The sequence below is a fragment of the Rhinolophus sinicus genome, linkage group LG10, assembly GCF_036562045.2.
Source record: "Rhinolophus sinicus isolate RSC01 linkage group LG10, ASM3656204v1, whole genome shotgun sequence".
NCBI classification, from domain to species: Eukaryota; Metazoa; Chordata; class Mammalia; order Chiroptera; family Rhinolophidae; genus Rhinolophus; species Rhinolophus sinicus.
In genome coordinates this window covers 87,576,894-87,596,884 of record NC_133759.1, presented here as the reverse complement: position 1 = coordinate 87,596,884, position 19,991 = coordinate 87,576,894, and the positions used below count along the sequence as shown (strand labels likewise).

At 36.7% G+C, this 19,991-nt stretch overlaps 1 protein-coding gene across 2 annotated transcripts in view; it reads right to left on the bottom strand.

Annotated features, from left to right (window-relative positions):
• Positions 1 to 19,991, bottom strand: part of SPINK5 (serine peptidase inhibitor Kazal type 5) — a 91,422-nt gene that overhangs the window by 29,602 nt on the left and 41,829 nt on the right. For both annotated transcript variants that reach the window (XM_019738993.2, XM_019738996.2), the window contains 11 exons: positions 18,660 to 18,726; positions 15,764 to 15,891; positions 14,307 to 14,394; positions 12,444 to 12,571; positions 11,144 to 11,219; positions 9,744 to 9,871; positions 8,356 to 8,437; positions 7,886 to 8,013; positions 5,550 to 5,598; positions 3,401 to 3,528; positions 1,367 to 1,454 (listed from right to left, as the gene is read on the bottom strand). In XM_019738993.2, the coding sequence (XP_019594552.2) occupies positions 1,367 to 1,454; positions 3,401 to 3,528; positions 5,550 to 5,598; positions 7,886 to 8,013; positions 8,356 to 8,437; positions 9,744 to 9,871; positions 11,144 to 11,219; positions 12,444 to 12,571; positions 14,307 to 14,394; positions 15,764 to 15,891; positions 18,660 to 18,726 (1,090 nt within the window). The remainder of the gene's footprint in view (positions 1 to 1,366; positions 1,455 to 3,400; positions 3,529 to 5,549; positions 5,599 to 7,885; positions 8,014 to 8,355; positions 8,438 to 9,743; positions 9,872 to 11,143; positions 11,220 to 12,443; positions 12,572 to 14,306; positions 14,395 to 15,763; positions 15,892 to 18,659; positions 18,727 to 19,991) is intronic.

Here is a 19,991-nt window from a genome sequence, read left to right as displayed (position 1 = left end):
CACCATTGTCATCATCATTGTCGTCATCTCCTTATTTTATAAACGAGAAAACCATGGCACAAAGGTGTTAACTGTCTGACCTAACTGGTAGGGGCATGGAGCCAGTATTTGAACCCTGATAGCCTAAGTCCAGAGTCCAGGTTTTTAACCACAATGGTATTGAGTCCACAAGATGGGAAGCCTTGTATCAATCCTTGGCATGTCCAAGAAACAATAAGGCAACTAGTATGGCTGGCATAAGAGTAGCAATGTGCAGAATGGTAGGAAATGAGATCTGAGAGGTGGCAGAGGTCAGATCATGCATGGTATTGTAAGCCCCTAGAAGAACCTTGGTTCTTACTCTGAGTGAGATGACAGTAGACTGTAGCAAGCAAACATCAGAGGAGGGAAAACAGTAAGAAATGAGATCTTTCACATAGAAAAGGATAAAGGGAAAGAGAAATGAGAACGTGAGACACAGCATGTAGGAATATTACAAATTGATGGAGGGTGAAAAACCTAAAGCACGCCACGGGCTAAAGGGGGTCAAATATATGGTGACTGAAGGAGATTTGACTTTGGATGGTGAGCACACAGTGTAATATACAGATGATGTACTATAGAATTGTACACTTGAAGCCTGCGTAATTTTATTAACCAATGTCACCCCAATCAGTTTAATAAAAAACTTTTTAAAAGCCAGAACTGGTGGTCCAATTGCTAGCTCTCAAAATACTAATTATATATATTTCCTAACTTCTTATCTCAGCCTCTGAGTCCTCTTCTATAAAATACAGATAATAATATATGTCTTGAATGGCGACTACAACGATCAGTCATAAAATTGTTATGTTACATGGCATACACTAGCATGAAATAATTAATAGCCATCACCACTATCATCATCGTCGTCATCATCATCATCACGTGAGACATTACAGATGCAAGCCCAAGGCTCAATGTTGCTGTTAAGTAATTTTCCCAAAACCTCAGAGAATTAACTGAGATGAAAACCTAGGTGTTTGTTTGTTTGTTTGTTTATTTGTTTTAACTAAACACAATTATACAGAAAGGTATGGAGAAAAATCTAAAATCTGCTTCTACTAGTTTGTATTCAGAACAATCTGCATACACTTCTTTCTTAGAATAATATCATTAGTCAGTGGAGAAAAGGGTGATTGACTTCTTTTCAAATGCACCGGCAACTAGATCAGATTTGGTATGAATAAACTGAATAAGGAAGAAGGGCTCCTCTTATACATGAGGATCCAAATACATTTTCTGAGTTTGCAAAGTCACTAAGGACACTGGGATTAGAAGGAGGGAGTGGGGCCTGGCCCAGAGAGAATGGAAGAACCTCTTGGTACTGATGACCTGGAACAGCTACCTGTACTGCTTCTCTCTTGACTTTCCGAGCTTCAACTTTCTCCTTTCCTTCCTTGCTATCAGTTTTCTTTTCTTCTTCTTCAAGTTTGCTGCAATAAAAAAAAAAAAAAAGAAAGAAAGAGAGAGAGAGAGAGAGAGAGAGAGAGAGAGAGAGAGAAAGAAAAGAAGAAAGGAAGAGAGGGAGGGAGGGAGGGAGGGAGGGAGGGAGAGAGAGAGAGAGAGAGAGAGAGAGAGAGAGAGAGAGAGAAAGAAAGACAAGCTAAGTATAACTTCCCATTTTCTTTGGCAATGTATTTTCAGAAGGAATGAGGATCTTCCAAACCAAAGGTCAGATTCAGCCTTCGGTACAAATGTATCCAGACCAAGAGGTACTATTACTTTGCCCATTATTGCAGATAAATTCAGTAGTTACAATACCCTTAAAACAATGAAACCAACATGCTTTTTTAATCAGTATGTGACCTTCAGGTGGTCTTTTTTCTATCAATGACTTCAAACAATAATCTGAAAAAAGCCACCTGCCTTGACTTTTTAAAAAAAAATTGTGAAAACTTGTCCTATCTAAATAACTACCATATCAATGGTGAAAGCTGGGGATGAAACCAAGTCAGATGATGGTCCCATAATTAAAATAGACCATGTTTCACTACAAAATAAAAATTTTAAATATTATTTTAATGGCATTAATACCGTGTTTCCCCGAAAATAAGACCTACCCAAACGATCAGCTCTAATGCGTCTTTTGGAGCAAAAATTAATATCAGACTCAGTATTATATTTATTATATTATATTATATAAGACACGGTCTTATATTATAGGAAAAAAAGACCGGGTCTTATATTAATTTTTGCTCCAAAAGACACATTAGAGCTGATGATCTGGCTAGGTCTTATTTTTGGGGAAACATGGTATTCAAGGTGAAATTCAAGTTTTAGAGTGTAATAGTGTCTCAAGTCCAAAAAGATTCAACAACTAATATTTTGAGGTCGACCATGAACCTAAGATTCTGGCATTCTTGTCATTTTCTACTGACATAAAGCATATAAAGCTGGGAAAAATCCTTAGCATTTATCATTCCTAATCTAGCCATTAACACAGAACTAGCAAATTGAGCATGTGAAAGAAGAGCCCTGATTTCTTGAATCTCAGGCCACTGTTTATTAGCCTACTCTGCCAATCTCTCTTTTAAGAAACTATGTGCATATACTTAAGATTGGACCAAGATGCGGGAAAGGGACAACAGTAACTTTGCACCTTTCAACAGATACTATTTAAATATTTTTCTTAACATTTATTTTAGTTTGAGGCTCAGTAGGGGATTAGGAGTCTAAGAAGGAGAAGAACCAGAGGTGCTATGATGGAATTAACTTCTCCTATATTGTCCCACACAGTGGAGCTCTGGTCCCACTCAGCAAAATAATGGTCTTTTAGGCCCTACACCTGGCTTAACAAGAAGGCATTTTAATAAACATTTATTATGTGGACTGCCTCCTATGGGTTTTACTCTCTACACTAACCCACTTATCAAAGTATTTATTTCACCTGTATGCAATAATGTCCCTGAAAGGATATGTATAATCCTTTCTAACCCATTTCTTGTTCAGGTTATTTTAACAGTCTTTACATACTGGCCCCATACATCTCTGTCTAACTGCTGTTCCCTTAAACAAGATCTGAATATACTCACAGAATCATAAAATGTCAGGGGTGGAAGAGAGACCAGTGAGATCTTCCCAACCAGATCATCAAACTTCTGCTCTCTCTTCGTTATGAATGACAATTATCAAGTATTAAAAATGCATTATCACTAAATTAAGACTTTCCCCATGACTTAACTAGAAAATAGAAAGATAACTGAATAAAAAATAACACAGTCACTATGTAATTCAATATTACCAAATGTTTTGTCCGTGTGCTTTTAGAATTATCTAGGATACCACCCACAATATATATTCTGCACATTTCTTAAGACACTGAGACTCAGAGAAGATCAATGATGAAGATATCAATGGAGAGATGAGGGCAAATACTCACAACACACTTGCACACATGGCACACTTGTTTCCGTGCATTTTTCCATCTGGGCCACGGACAGGGTCATTCTCCCTGGTGCAGGGGAGTATTCCATTCCTTACTTGGTTCCGAAATTCATTGCAGAGTTCCTGGAAAATGAAGAAAATATCTTCTAAGAGCACTTTTCTACCTTTCTTGTACATTTGCCTATTAGAAGGAATAAGTGATGAATAAGCAATACAGGGTAAGCAGGAAAAATAAAAGTGATTGCGTGTTTAGTAAATCAATAGGTATTTTGGAAGCTTCCATCATGGACTCAGAACTATCCTGGTGAGATAGTAGGTCTGTAAATATTTATCATCATTCTTCTGAGGGTGTTTATAATCTAGGTGCAGAAGAAGGCTGACACAATTGATAAAGACCAATCTAAAATATATGCTTGTGTTGCACATCACAGTCTGTAAAAGCTATGCAAGATCAAAGGTAAGAAGCCCCAGAAGGGGAGGCTTCCTGGAGGAACTGACAATATTGCTGAGCCTTCATGAGAAAGAAGGAAATCCTGCTGTTCACCGCAACTTGGATGAAACCTGAGGGGCACTGTGCTATGTGAAATAAGTGAGACAGAGAAAGAAATACTGGATGATCTCACACGTGAAATCTAAAAAAGCCTATGGAAACAGAGAGCAAAGTCATGGTTACCAGGTGCAGGGGGTGGGTGAAATGGGGAATTGTTGGTTCAAAGGTACTTCCAGTTATATGACAAATAAGTTCCGGAGATCTAACATTGAGCATCGTGGCTACAGTTAGCAATACTGTAATGAATACTTGAAAGTTGCTAAGAGAGGAAATCTAAAACGTTCTCACCACACACACACACACACACACACACACACACACACACACACAATGTAATTGTGTGACAGGATGGAGGTGTTAGCTAGAACCTTGGTGGTAATCATTTTGCAGTATGCAAGTATACCAAATCAACATATGGTACATATTAAACTTATACAATGTTATATGTCAATCATATCTCCAGAAAGCTGGGGAAAATAAAATAAGAATAATGTGCAAAAAAAATATATAGCTGAGCCTTGATCTGTCTTTAGAAGGCTGAGGAAAAGAAAAAACATGCTCAAACTAAGAAATAAAGGTATATCTGAAATAAAGTTATGGAGGTTAGAATAAGTATGACACCTGGAGAAGCTGACACCTTTCTGAGAGTTACTTCATAAAGTTCAGGCATGGGAGATACGTATTTGAAACAGGAGAGTCACAGAAGTGGAGAGAAAGGGAAACGTGTTAGGATCATTTGAAAAAATCTAAGACAACTTTGCAACTGATCAGATATTATGGATAAAACAAATTTCCAATTCTAAATTACAAATACAAAGATGGTTCCAGCTAACAGAAATAAAGTTATTGAGAAAGTGAGTCAGTTTAAAGGTGAACTTTTAAAACTGTGTCAACTTTCCCCAAATAATTATTAGGCTATTCTTTGCAGCTATTGTTAGGACGTAGACTACATAAAGGTAAATCTTGTATATAGTTATTATATAGAGTAATCAAACATCCACATACAGACAGATTTTGTTCTGCTACTTGTAAAATTATAAAAATATAAAAGCATGTACAGTAGATTAAAAATAATTGGAGAGTCAAAAATGTACTTAATAACTGTTAACTGGGGGTAAGAATACTAGTACTTTCTCCATCTTTCAGATGTGACAAAAATAAAATACGATAATATGCGTGTATTTTGTTTTATAAATTGAACTAATGTGAATGATAGGGATCTTGTACTCCCTATTTGAAATAATACAGGTTCAAATGACCTGAATTGAAATTAGTACATTGTAAAGATTGATATTAGTAATCTGTGTCTGGCAATAGAAATATTAAAAATGCCAAATATGGAGAATATCCCTTACCAAGTAAGTTAACACTCCACTTTTTATGAAATGAAACTCAAAATTTGAGTTATGCAATAAAACGATACTCTGGAAACTTTTAATCAAGACCCTTTTTTCGGAGGTTAAAGGTTTTCTTTGTTCATTTCTGGCATGAAAACTGAACAGGAAAAATTTCTATTAATAAGATATCTAGAATGCTATCACAGGGAAAAAAAAAACACCGTCAAGCATAGCATTGGTGTTCCTGAGAAAATTACCTTTGCAGCTTCTCTTTTAGCCTTTGCTCTTGCTCGTTCTTCTTGTTGACTATAAGGAACAGGGGAGGGGGGAAGAGAGAAAGAGAAGAAATGGATCTTAATACAGCAGAGCAGATCCTTAACATTTACAAGTTGATCATTCAATGCTATAACTAGTCTCAAACAACCCCAAAGATCCACTCGTAGTAGTTTGCAATTTGATTGGATAATAAACTAGAATGGTTCACCTCATCTCAAGAGAATGGTGTGCAAGAGAAAGTCCCTTAATGAGTAAATCCATTTAGCTTCCCAGCAAATGGATTTATACTGTAATAAGACTGTCTTGTTTGCTGAGTTTCTTTTTTGCATTTGCAACACCTCTTTAAATGTGGTAATATTTGGCCTCTGAGAGGCAGTACGTGATGGTGCGTAAGAAGAAAAACTATGGAGCCAGATTGCACAAGGAACACAAAAGGTGTCTTAACCTCTTTGTAGCTTCCTCGTCTTTAAATGGGAAGGATAGGAAGGGATAGGAGTGGTAATAAGAATACTTTTCTCATAGGATTATTGTGAGTATTAAATAAGTTGATACCTGTGAAGCAATTAGAATTAGTATCTGGTCCATAATAAAATGATCGACAAAAGTGATTGGTATCATAATCATTGTAATCATTATTAAAAAGTGAATTCTCCAAAAATAGGCATATGATGGAAATGAAGTGTGAGTGATAGTTCTGAACCATTTTGGGTAACTAACAGAGTTGCAAATTGAGTTTCCTGAACTGGATCTATAGCACAGTTGAATCTACAACACAAATAATACAATCATGTTGTATAGACAGAAAAAAAAAATTAAATAACTTGTGAAAACATTATAATATGTTCCAACTGACATAAGACTTGCTCAAAAATCAAATCACAACTTTTTAAAAGTTGAAAAGACTGTTTGCATATAGTTTGAAACTGCAAGAAAAGACTATATGGCCTTTGCTAACATATCCATAAAATATGAAGTGATGAATCTTTATTTCTTCTTGATATGACATTTTATAGTGATGGGAAAAAATTACTAAAATGATCCAAAACTGAGGTTTCTCATACTTCTTTATGAGAAAAACTGATCTCAACTTTATCATGAGTCTAGTTGAGTAAAAAATTCGGGAAGCACTTTCTTTCCATACTGGAAGTTATCAGAGGAAGCAGCAGAACTGACCACTAGGTGGCAGAACTACTTCTTTGTCACTGAAAGATTAATGTAAAGGTGACTAAATCAAGCCTAAATACAGGCAACTATCACTCTCCAGAAGTTGATAACGGCTTTACTGAATGATTATATACTGTCTACACCATACAGTGAGGAATATTTTCATTTTTTCCTGTGCTGATATTTCTATTATTCTCAACTTCTCAGGACCTTTATTTTTCCATCAAAAACTTGTAATAATATAGATGCTGTTTCATATGTTTGTTCTGAAGACTAAACGAGATTAGGTAGTAAAGCTCTTAGCAAGTATATGATGATTACATGCATTCAATAAATGTTAGCTATGATGTTTACATGGTCAGTATATTGACTTCCACCTCAGAGACTTTTAGTGATTCTATGTTTATATTCTATGGTTGTATTACTCTCTACCAGGGAAGACTGCCTGACTCAATTCTTTCAGGTATTCTGGGCATATCAAAAATAAATTGGAGTATCCCTTGGGACAATGATCAAAAGACTAAAGAAACATCATATGAGGGCACATATCATGTCATTTATTCTATAGTTATATTTCAGTTCCCTGTAAATGGGCATCTAACTCCTACACAACAAAGTCACCATTCCTGAAGCAGCCTTTCCCTACTTTACTCATTGCAAAGTTCATCTTCATTTTGCACCCAAATCTGTCTTTCTATAGCTCTTATTCATTTTAATTATATTCCTTGAGATCACACAGAATGAATAAGAAGAGAGGTAATGAACTAAAATATATAAAATCTAAAGTTTGCTGTGCACCATAAAGACATTTTACATGTAATCTCATCCATTTCCTGTTTTAGCTGATACTCCTTCAGAAAACTAAAAGCAGTGAGTACGGTTATCAGTGTTTTCTTCTCTGAATAAAAGATTCTGAGTTCTTTCTGAAATATCCTAAAGGAAATTATTCTGCATCTCTTTACATCACAATCATTATCATCTGAGAGCTCTCCACTTGCTTTTTGGTTTTGTGTGGGTTTTTATTTTTAATTTATTTACATGTGACACCCAAAATTGAATGTTACACTGAAGAGGAAAATGAATTCTTCACAATTGTTTGAAAACCTCGTAGTTGCATCTCCCCACTCCTTCAGAAGCCCCAAGCTCTACTCACAAGAAGGCCTCACACATGGAGCAGGTGTTGCCATGCATTTTCCCATCCGGGCCCTGGATGGGGTCGTTCTCTCTGGTGCAGAGGAGTGGTCCATTCCTCCTCGATGTGCGGAATTCACGGCACAAGTTCTGTGAAATCAAGGAAGGAAGTTTGAGGTGCTGAACACAGGTTGGATGATATTGCAGGAAGATCTGAAGTTTAGACTTTTTGTTAAACGGGGCTCAGCAATTGGCCTATTTTAGAATAGCTCTTAACTTGGAAGACATGAATATTTTTAAGTGATAAAAGTAATGGACCCTCAACCTAGAAATAGTCACATATGCTACATGTGTATATGCATACATATAAACAAACACACGAACACAAACTGTCCAAATGTTTCATACAGGCTCAGGGAATTTATGGGTTCACTGAATATCATCATTGGATCTCAGGTCCACATGCCTCTGACTTAGAGAAGATCCGCTCACCTCAAAGGAAGTTGTGTTCTCATCTTGTCGCTTATTTCTTGATTCAGCTTCCTTCTTTTTCTTTTCTTCTTCTTCTGCTTGGCTAAAGAGAGTGATTAAGAAAGAGATCAGTAAGAATCATAGAATCTCCAGATTGAAAGTGATCTTGAATATCATTTAATTGCTACACTTAACATTTATTAGATTCTTACTATGTGCCTGATCTTGTGCTCACACTAATGAAATCCTCACAGGTGCCTGTAGCAAAACTACTATTATAACCTCAGTTTACAGATAAGACAGAATGTATGACTTTCTCAAGGACATAACTAATAAATGCAGACTAAGGACTTTAAACCTTAGTCCAGGGATGGTTTTCTAAACTTCCGGTACTCACAACTGTATCTCTGGTTACTATCTAGCTTTGCTTTAATCTGCCAGTAAATTCTCTACCTACATCATCCTTAAAATCCCATATATGTCATTTCATCCTTGCAGTCCTCCAACCGTTAGAAAGCTCCTCCTCTCACTGAGCTGAACCTGTGTCCCAGGCCTTTCACTCACTGGCCCCACTTTCTTCCATGGAGACAAGCTAGAACTACGTAGTCCTGTTTCCACATTTAAAAAACAAACACTACTTGGATATTTTCAGACTGTCACTTTTCCCTGGCTCAATGTGCCAAGGCTCAGTGACCCTCAAAGGACATGGTTTTTACACGTTTCTGTTTCCTCTAAATTATGTGATTTAGAAGAAGTTGAAGAACCTCCTCATACTGAATACAGAAATGAAGCAGAAAGTTATTCTGAACTCAGTGCTTACATTTTCCAGAATCCCTGTCATAATAATAATAATTGTCTAGTGGAAGAGAGAAATGTTAAACAAATAGTCACACACATAAATTTATAGCTACTGACTGTGAGTAGGACGAGGAAGGAAAAGTCCTGCTTTGCAAGAGGGAGGATTTCAGGGTTAGGGGCATAGAAGAGGCTTCAACAAAGTTCTTCAAGCTAACGAGAAACATGAGAAGAGTTAGCGCCACCAGATCTTAGCCATTGCTTATTCCAAATCATTCCCCAGGTCCTGTGTAGGAACTGAGGCATGGTTTGCCTATTGCTTTGCTTGGTCTGGGCTTTGTTGTGTGATTTCAGATGGTTTCAAATTCCACTCTGCACGGGTAAGATTCTTGTTCTATCTCTTTCACATCTCCACAGGGACTCAGTTAGTGATTGCCATGAAGGAATTATTCTTTGATGATTATAACATCAGGCAAAAATGTGGGACAAAATGTGCCAAGACACAAACACAATTTAAGAAATAATATTTAATAAAGCTCAAAAAAAAACAAAGAAAAGAAATGGATCAGAAAGGCCAAAACCTCCCTCATTTTCCCAGCTGCGGCTCTACTTACAAGAAGTCCTGACACATGAAGCAGGTGCTGTGGTAGATTTTCCCATCAGGGCCTTGGACGGGTTCTTTCTCTCTGAAGCAAGGGAGTGTTCCATTTTTCACATGCTTGCGGTAGTCACTGCACAGCTCCTGTCAAGACAGAGAAAGTAAGTTGGACATACATATCATTCCTATTCAAAGCAGAAGGTTGGAACATTGGCAGAAACTAATGCTATGTTTCTTCAAGCCCAGGATTTCAGTTGTGTTTCTCTCAAATCAAAATTCAACGCAACAAACAAAACTCATCAGTTGCAAAGAGATGGGAACAAATAAGACATACTAGGATATCACAATTTAATAAAATAAGACAAGCAAGCTCCACTATAATTGAAACAAAATCAAATCGTTGTAAACATATCCGTACTAGAAAAGCTGAGAACTCAGAAGTTGGGACCATGGAATCTGATGGTGGAAAACAGGGGCAGTGTCAGGAAACAAGAATAATTTGCTGCTGTGGGCTGCCAACCGACTACTGGTGACCGACTGCTTAGTTGGGGGAAGCGAAAGGCTCATAATACTAGTATGGGCCAGGGAGCTGTGTCTTACACAACTAGACTGAAAAACAACAGCTTGAACCAGAGTGGGGGTGGGGGAAGGCGCAAGAAGGGGGGGAAAAAGAATAATTTGAGTGAGAATATGATGAATAAATAGGATTTCTCTAGGTAAGAAATGGATTGGGAAGTATGCATACTAGATTGTTAAAATAAGCTGATAAAGTCAAGGAGGACACTACATGGCATATAGCAGAAGGTGAATTCCCAAATGAATCCTGGAGTTGACGATGAGCTATATGTGGGCTTAAGCAGAGCGGTGCTGTGCTCTGATTAATATTTGGATACTTTAGCTGTGTTAGGAAGGACAGCTGGACAAGGGAAAGACTAGAACTTGGAGGGAAAATCAAGACACTTTCACCAGCTAAACAACAGTTGATAATAACTTACATAAGATGATGGAAACAAATATTATAATATTTCAAAGGTAAAAACCATGTTTTGTGTGTGGGATCGAGGTACTTTTTATCCCAACTCATATGTGAAATTCCAAAAAACCCATATGTAGAAAATATACATGTAGAATCTCTGAAAAGTGGTTAGCAAAAGCTAGCACAGTCTGTAACTGATGAAATTAGAAGTGGATCTCAGTTTTTCAGGCTTCAAATCAGTTATTTTTATTGTACAGGCTTAGTCTCTAAAGCAGCAAGAATTGAGCAAGCTCCCACAGCATTCATCTCAATGTCCTCCACAGACTGAAGGCTTAAGATTTTCTGAGGATTTTTACAGGGCACCATTCCAGCATTTGGGTTCTTTGAAGTACATTCAAAGTATAGTGTCAAGTAGCATTTATTAGATAGATTCCACTCACTGAAAATGAGGGTGCTTTTTCAGATTCTCTTTTACTTTTGGCTTCGGCCTTTTTCTTTTCTTCAGCTTCTGCTTGGCTGAATGAGAGAGAAAAAGAGAGAAGCCATAGGACCAAACACAGGAAATGATTTCTCCACATTCCTGCATTGCTAACCTCTCCTCCTCCCTCAGGAAGAAGCAATTTTGTCCTTTGATCACTACATACCAATGAGAAGCAACAAAACAGCCTCCAGTGTGGTAAAATACTATAACTTCTTCACAGTGTCTGCTTAACATTGAAACAGGGATAGTAATTGTGGATCTGGAAAGCTCGCTTTCTATAAATTACCTATCTTGCTTGTGGCCAGAAAAGAAACATCACTACTATCCATAAAGGAGATATCAAAACTGGTACCGAGGCTGAAAGTGGCCTTAACAAAGCATATTGACTGGTCCCCTTGTTTCACAGAGAGGAGGTGAGGCAGAGAGGACTTTGGCTACACTCTGAGGATATGACTACAACTAGCCAAGGTCACTCTTCTCAAGTCTATGGTCTATCTATCACATCATGCAAACCTAGCTTTCTTAATTCAACTGAAATGTGTTCCTGACTCATGGCTGTGTTACCGAAAGACAAAATGTCGGGCCGCTGGGGAAATGCCAATAATTTCACACACTGATAAACCCTAATGAACCTAAATTTGCTTTGAACAATAGAATTGCTTGGTATGTACTAGTTAACTGAGGGTATTTCAACCATACATGGTGGTCAATCAAAAAACCATAGATTCAACATGTAAATCAACTACTTAATCTGAGCTCAATACACTGAGAGCAGTTCCACATTTGGAAAGCACACTGTCAATTTGAACTTATTGAGAATTGTCACATTATATAAAGTAACATTTACTGTAGTTTAATAAGGGTTCGTGGTTGTTTCATGGGCAACTTTAAATCTACTAATCAATTTCTTCACTGAGTGCTAACTTTAGTCCCTACTGCCTCTGACAGATTAGATGCCTATAAACCTGTACAATGGGGTCACGCATGAAGCTTCAGCAATGGGAAGAACTTGATATTTGCACAAGCTCATGTTTGTCAGGATGTTCCAGTGCTAAGAGAATAAGTGCCAGGGGACAAGAGCTTGGAATAAATAGCTCTAGGTACTTACTCCCAGCTCTATGACTAACATTCTCAGGGTAACTTATTCAACTCCGTTCCCTACTTTGAGCCACAGTTTTCCCATCTATGACAGAAGCTGGTTTTATTAGTTTATCTGTAAGACCCCATCTCTCCTTGATATTCTAAAACTCCATACTCACTAGAAGGCTTGACACATGGAACACAAATTGCCATGCATTTTCCCATCTGGACCACGAATGGGGTCATTTTCTCTGGTACAGAAAAACATTCCATTCCTTGCATGATTCTGATATTCATGGCAGAGTTTCTGAGTAATGAAAATAAGACAGTTTAGATATAGTTCTCTGTTGATAAATTTGAGATGCTCTTTATCAGAGATCTTGAAAAAGAAGAATTAAGAATAAAAAATAAGACTTTTAGGAGTTAGTAGCACCCAAAAAATTTGTGATATTTCTCTCCTTGTAATATTTATCCATTTAAGTATTCAACAAATGTATTAAGTGAAGGGGATATAAATATAAATGTGGTTTAGCTCCCTTATCACTCAAGTGGAAAGGATAGGAATTGCAATATAAAAAGCTAAGGGACGTGACACAGGTCTGAAATAAGTGAGTACAAGCACAAAGGAAAGAATGATTGGCGGATATTCAGAGAAGAGCTTGCATCTGAGTTGTATCTTTAGGATGTATCCAGGAAAACAGTGGGGCAAAGAGTCCTCCAAGAGGAATTATGACAGCAAAGACACAGAGGCAGAAAACAAATGTTACTTAAAGATAATCTATTGCAGCCATGAACACAGTGGCTAAAGAATTAGCTGGGCAAAGAGAGGGAGGTTTGGGAACTTGTCAAAAAGGAGGGAGACCTTGAAGATAAGTCAAAACCAGGCAACTAAACTTTGAAAGGAATTTGGACTTTATTCTTAGGAAATGTGGAAATGATAAATATTTATAGCAGAGAAGGAAGGACATAATCAAATATTTGTTTCCAGATGTGTAGAGGTTTTGAGTGACTAGAGACCGAAGTGAGGGAAACTAGAAGAAAGGAAAGAGGGAGAAAGGGAGGGAGGAAGGGAGAGATGGAGGGAAGAAAAAAGGGAGGGGGAGAAGGTAAGGAAGGATGATAGAAAGAAAAGGAAGAAGGAAAGAGGAGAGACAGAAATTGCAAATGAAAAATAAAAGAATAGTTGAGGAACATTTAAGAACTAAATTAAAAGGAACTTATAATTTAGGATTGAGGGGAAGAAAGCAGTTGGATGAGGTTAGGCAATAAGATGGAGTTACACGAAGGCAGAAGATGAACTAATGCAGTGGGCAATTTTATAAAACTATGAACTACACATCACAGAAGGTAGGATAACTTTCTGTAAGAAATAAGTTAAATAGGATGTCTTCAAGGAGTGAAATGGTCCAAATATACTCTAGGATACCTCCAAATGTTGGATTTTCATAATGCCATTGGTTCGTGGAAATATTTTCTACTCTATGAAAACAATGTGGAAGATGAATTGCATCTTGAGGACTGAGGAAGATGTTGACCGGATGTACAGACATCAGGCAGGTTGCTAATTATAATTAATCAATGCAAAGGAAAGCTATTAGGTATCTGAGCTAAGATGGTAGCATAGAAAAAAGACAGATGACAAGTTGGGACATGTTTAGAGAGTAGAATGTATTATCATTTTAGAGGGAGCATATTAAAATTTTCCATTTATATTGTTTTCAAAATAAAAACTTCCAAAATAACTACCACACATTTGAAGAAGGATACATATCAAACAAGATAATGGTTTTACATATACCTTCATTTAGGAATGTGAACCTATTTTACTAAGATGACTTGAAGAATTTCCTCGAAATAGAACTAAACATTGTAATGCCATAATTATTTTTCTAAATCTTATAAAATAATAACTGTAAATTAGTTTCCAGAAATCTCATCAGTAGTGGAGGAAAAATGAACCAACACTGAAAATTCCTTCTAGAGTAAAATGCCCACACACACGCCACAAAAGTCATAACTAGATTGATCAAACTAATTCTCACCTCAGTTTCTCTTTTAACTTTAACTTTTTCTTCAGCCTTTCTCAGGTTTTCATCTGCTTTATTTCTTTCTTCTGAAAAACGCCGTTTGCTGGAGAAAGAAACAAAAGTAAATAAATGAATATAGATACTTTAAACTTTCATGTTCTAAAATGGTCATTTAGGTGCAGGTGAAAAAATAGCTAAGTGTTCCTGAGTTCTTGTAAGAATACTTTCCAATCACCGTAAAGTTCCTTATTACAATGAAATCTTCACTATTTCCCCAAAGACCCCTTCAGTATGTTATTCCCTTCCACTGTAATGAACTTTTGGGTCATCTTCCTTTCTTTTAAATCTCCCCCGCTTAAATTCTCCCTTCTTTAAGAAGACATCTCAGACCTCAAAGTGGAAATCAGTTCTATATCTCTCACTGTATTTTTATACCTGAATATTCTCCTCTTATGGGATAATTTTCATTCTGTCTTGCAGTGTGAGTGTGAGTGTGTGTGTGTGTGTGTGTGTGCACGCATGTGCGCTCATATTCATGGCTCATTCCTGCTATTTAGCCTTAAGCTCCCTGAGAACAGGGATCTTTGTTCATAAATTCATTTGAGATTTAGTTAGTAACTACTTTTTGGCAAGCACTGGCCTGAGCCCTGGGCACATAGTATAGTAGTGCACAGAACACACACGTACACCCATCTTCTTGGAACTTACAGCCAAGTTGAGAAGACTGACAGTCAACAACTAGTCATAGAAATTATTATACAGTTACCAACTGCAATGATTGGTATGAAATAAAATCGTTAAGAGTTATAAGGATTGAATTTCAATTAGGGATTTTAAGAGGCTTATCCAAGGAAGTATAACCTTGAAATGTGATATACAGAAGAGAAGACAATAGCTGGCCAAGACTGAGACAAACTGGCAGTAGGACAGCATATAGGAAAGAGTTGACAGACTTTAAGGATCTGAAAGAAAGTGTGATGAAACCTTGCCTGGGACATCTTCATAAATGCTATAATTTACATGTTGTGGCATTTGCTCTTCCCCCAAAGTCAGATGTCCAAGATGAAAAGATAAAGTTAATCCAATTCACATATAAACAGGAATGTTTTGCGGGCATCCTGTCTAACGCTATCACAATAGGATAATTACTAAAGGAAACAATCAAAGCCTTGGTATCTGTTTTTGCCCTCATTCTTTATTAACACTATCTCATAAAAAGGCTTACAAAGGTCAGGAGAAGAAATGTTAAGACGTATTGTATAACCCAGTCTTCCAACTGGAAAAATAGAATCCATTTGGACTCAGAAATAGACATCATTAGGATCTACTTAGTAGGTAGTATTACGCTTTGTAGAAAGCATAAAACTGCCCCCAAATTCTCAACAACAAATCCTCACAATGCTTACTCATCATTCCAATCAATCTCCACTTCACTGTCTGAGTCACTCCAAAGAAACCACATCTATACTCACAAAACTTCAGCACACAGGGCACATTTGTTGCCATGCATCCTGCCATCAGGACCACGGACTGGGTCGCTCTCCCGTGTACAAAAAAGTCTTCCATTCCTCACTTGGCTTTCAAATTCTTTGCAAAAATCCTTTAAAAAGACAGGTAATAACATTTAGTACTTTTCTACTTTTTAATACAGAAAATATACGGCACGTCGTCATGGATTTATAGTCAAAGAATGTCAGGTCTTGAATGTGTTGGTAAGCACATGTAACACACTGAAAATTAATAAGAAACAGTAATTACATTGTGAAATTACTGTCTATATCTGCTACATGATCTATTTGTTAACAGGCCAAACAGCCTTAGAAAGAATAAGGTTGAGCAAATAGTTCTTGTTAATTTTCAAATGTATGAAAAAGGATAAGAAAAACAAAAAGATATTACATGGAGTTTCAACAAATACATAACAAAATGCAGCAGCCAAGACAAAAAAAAAAAAAAAAGTTGCCAGTGAGCAGAATATAGAATGTGTGAGATGAGATGCGTAAACATTACTTAATATGGATCAAATCAAGGAAAATCCAAACTAGTTGGCAGGGCAAAAGGAATGAGATGGTACCAACAGCATTACACTGACTTCAGTTTATGTTTTTTGTGGATCTGGGGTTCATTTATATGTACTCTGCCTTCTTTATTGAGGCTCATTTCTAATACAGTAGGTGGAAACCTCAGAGAGTGAATCTAATTTTCCTTTACTCCCCATCTAAGACAGGTAGAACATCAAGACAAATATTTATTTAGAAAACCTTTAAAAGGTGGTGACTCCCCGAAAAAGATCCGAAAGCGGTTTGTACCCAGATTTCCTGATGCTTTGGTTCAGTACTTCTAGGTTTTCTCTGTGTTTTGAAAACTCTACTATTTGATGAGGGTGAAACTTCACACACACACACACCAAATTACACTTGGGAATTTCTATGTCCATAAACATATTTTGTGATGACATATATTACTATAATATAACCTACAAAAAAAAAAAATGCTTCTCTTTAGGCTTCTTTTCAACTATCACCCTCATCTTCCCATATCAGCCAAGAAAACATGAACATAAAGAGTGCGGTCTGGAGGCAGAAGACCTGGGCAGTGAGACTGTGCTTCTAACTCACCGGGAGAACACAGAAAAGACCTGCAGTCTTTGAGTCCCAAATCTCACCACCTACATAAGGAGGTTTTTGGAACAGATGCTCTTTATGACCTTTTTTAGAGCTTAAAGAAAAAATTTTCTGATTTTTTCTTTAAATAAAACGTATTTCATTAGGACACTTCAAAAGAGAATTTGAATTGCCTCCTAATAAGAAGATATTTGTTTTTGGAGGAGCAACTTTCTGGTTGTGACAATCTAGGAATACAAACGCAGAAGACAGTCACCTGATAACTTAATGATTCCCATAAAAAAAAAACCACAATGATTATTTCAGTTTATAGGTTGTGATTCATCTGAGGAGATTCTGAAGAAACACTTTTGTGAGCAACCTACTGACAGTTTAATTATGGGGCAGATACTGAGCTATCACTACAAAGCAAATGTCCTATTCAACACAATCATGTCCAATGACTCCCCCAAAACAATGACCCCAGCCACAGAGGCAGAGGGGGGAAAAGCTGAGATGTGATAAAAGACAGGGAAAAGAACTCTGTGTTTATGGAGTAATAACACGCTGAATATCACAAGATGACTCCAAGTTTTAGACTGAAATTTAACAACTACCACGAAAGAACTGCTCTGCAGATTTCAGTGAATGCTGAACAAATTGTTGACAATGTCGAATGCTCCGTGTTTCTTAGCTGAAACCCTGAAAGCCCTATTTATGGTGGGACATTTGCTTCATTGAACAGCATTATGAAGTGGAAGGTCAGCCCTAGACTACTAGAAACTAGACCTATGTCTCCCTTAGGAAATCGTATGCTCTACAATCCTCTAAAGTAGTATACTTGTAGTAGCACAAAAAGGTGCAAAACAGATCACAATCTAACCGGAAAGCAAACTGAGATATTTATCTAACCTCCTTAAGGCCCAGAGAGAAGACCACTAGTTCAGTTTCACACACCCAGATCATGGCAGAGCTAAGGCTAAAATTCAGGTGCTCTGACTTCTCAGCAGAAGGATAGTCATTTACCAAAGTAACAGCCATCACTTTTATTGAAAGGCGTTTAATAATCTTGGTGATTTGAGAAATCCAAGTTGCATCACCTATAATGCCTAATCTATTAAGAATATGAATAAGTTTTTATACTAGATGGAAAAAATTAAATCTAATGATTTGGAAAAAACTTAATTTTAAGGTTATTTTGAAGACCACAATCTCAATATTTGTTTGAGATTTCTGTTTAATCAGAATCAAGACCTTTACAAATGCAAGCCTCATTGAATGTAATAACCATAAGGGAAAAATGAGTAACTCCAATGTCTGTCAATGGGATTGTACATAAGATACACCAGTGGCAATAGTGTTTAAAAGACTCTAAAATTATTTTAAAGTTATTTCTGATGTATATTATGTTGCATTTTTTAAATAATTTATTCAAAGCAAGATTAATTAACACTAAGACAGGGAGCAGTCCGGTGGAAATTAAGCAGAATTTAATTTGCATAAAGTTTCTGACTAACATTCTTTTTTTTTAAGTAAGCAAAGAGAGAAATTGCACATTTTGAGCTGTTGGTGGGAAATGCTGTTTAATTTGAATCTTATGATTAATATACTAGGAATCATCAACTTGGGGAATTGTGAAATTAAGGGAAAAAATACAATGTGATAATGAAGAATAATGACACTATTAAACTACCTCAAACGGTCAAGTATACGTTTGTTAATATTTATAGCCACAAGAACCAAATTATGTTGGTGAGTAACTTACCTTTTCAGCACTTCTTCGAATTCTGGTTTCATTATATTTCTTGGCATTTTCTTCAGCTTCCTTTAAACTGTTAGGAAAGAAAACAATTGGCCAGTTTATGGCTCAATCATAATTTCAGTGTCCAGTTCTGTGTTAAGCACTTTCATATCCTTTGTCCTAACTTGTTAAACTGATCCACTTAACATGACACAAGCTTTTCTCTGTCTTGAAGGTCTGAGCCAGAAAATTGCTAAAGATAAGGAAGGGTGTGAAACTAACGCACTAAAAGTCAATTAGAAGCTTTGTTCTGTAAAACTGAATGGGTGTGACTTCCCATTGACAAACACAGAAGACTGTCAGGAAAATTCCGTTTAACAAGCAGAACCAAGAGCTTGAAGACAATGCTGCGTCAAGGGTGAAACCAAACTGAGTATTTGAAACACTGTCATCCACACCCTTCTGTATAGCTATTTATACATTGTAAAAGTACTTGTTTGCTTCATGTAAAAGCATCATTGTTAATAAAAACTACATTGAGCTGAACTTCAAAGTCCTTTCATATCTATTATCTAATTGCAGTCTCATCCTGAGATTGACATTATTATCTCAGTTCTACAGAGTAAGAAACCAGGAGGTAGGCAGGTCAAATTCACTTTTTAGCAGGTGTATGAAAAGAATCAGAAAGTCTCAGAATTAGTGCAGGCTTGAACACTAAAAGCACATTTCTTCTAGATTAAAAAAAAAAAAAAGTGGAAATAAGACTGATTTCCTGTCTGGAAACCAGTTATAATCACTGTTTTGTAAACCTGATAGGACATGCCCTTGAATTCTACAACAGTGCCCTGTAATTTTCAAAGGCAGGTGTGAAGTTTATCAGTCTATAAATCTTTCTCTGCCCTGAGTTTAAAGATCCAATGATGTATGTATAGATCACTTTAAGGGTTGCTGACATACAGAGCAGAGTCTATACTTTGTTTAACACCCACATTAAAGACCCTGGATCATAGTCATACCTGGGTCTCAATGTTCAGACCCAACCAAGTCAGGCACTCAGAGGAAGATTAATCCAACAGTTCTTCCCTCTCACAAAGTTTCACCTTTTACGCTAATAATGAATGCAGCCACATTATTGTTATTAGTATTATTTAAAATTAGGCTGTCATTTTTAGTAAGAGTCTCCACACATTCCCAAATGAAGAAATGCATGTCAAATGACTAGTCTAGACCATTCTATATGAAAGTGATTTTTAAATTTTAAAACATTGTGCCTTACAAAATATTGTGCATTTTCAAGTCATTCTAATTAAATGAATTGAGAGTCTTGAATGTAACAACTAACATAACCACCTTGGC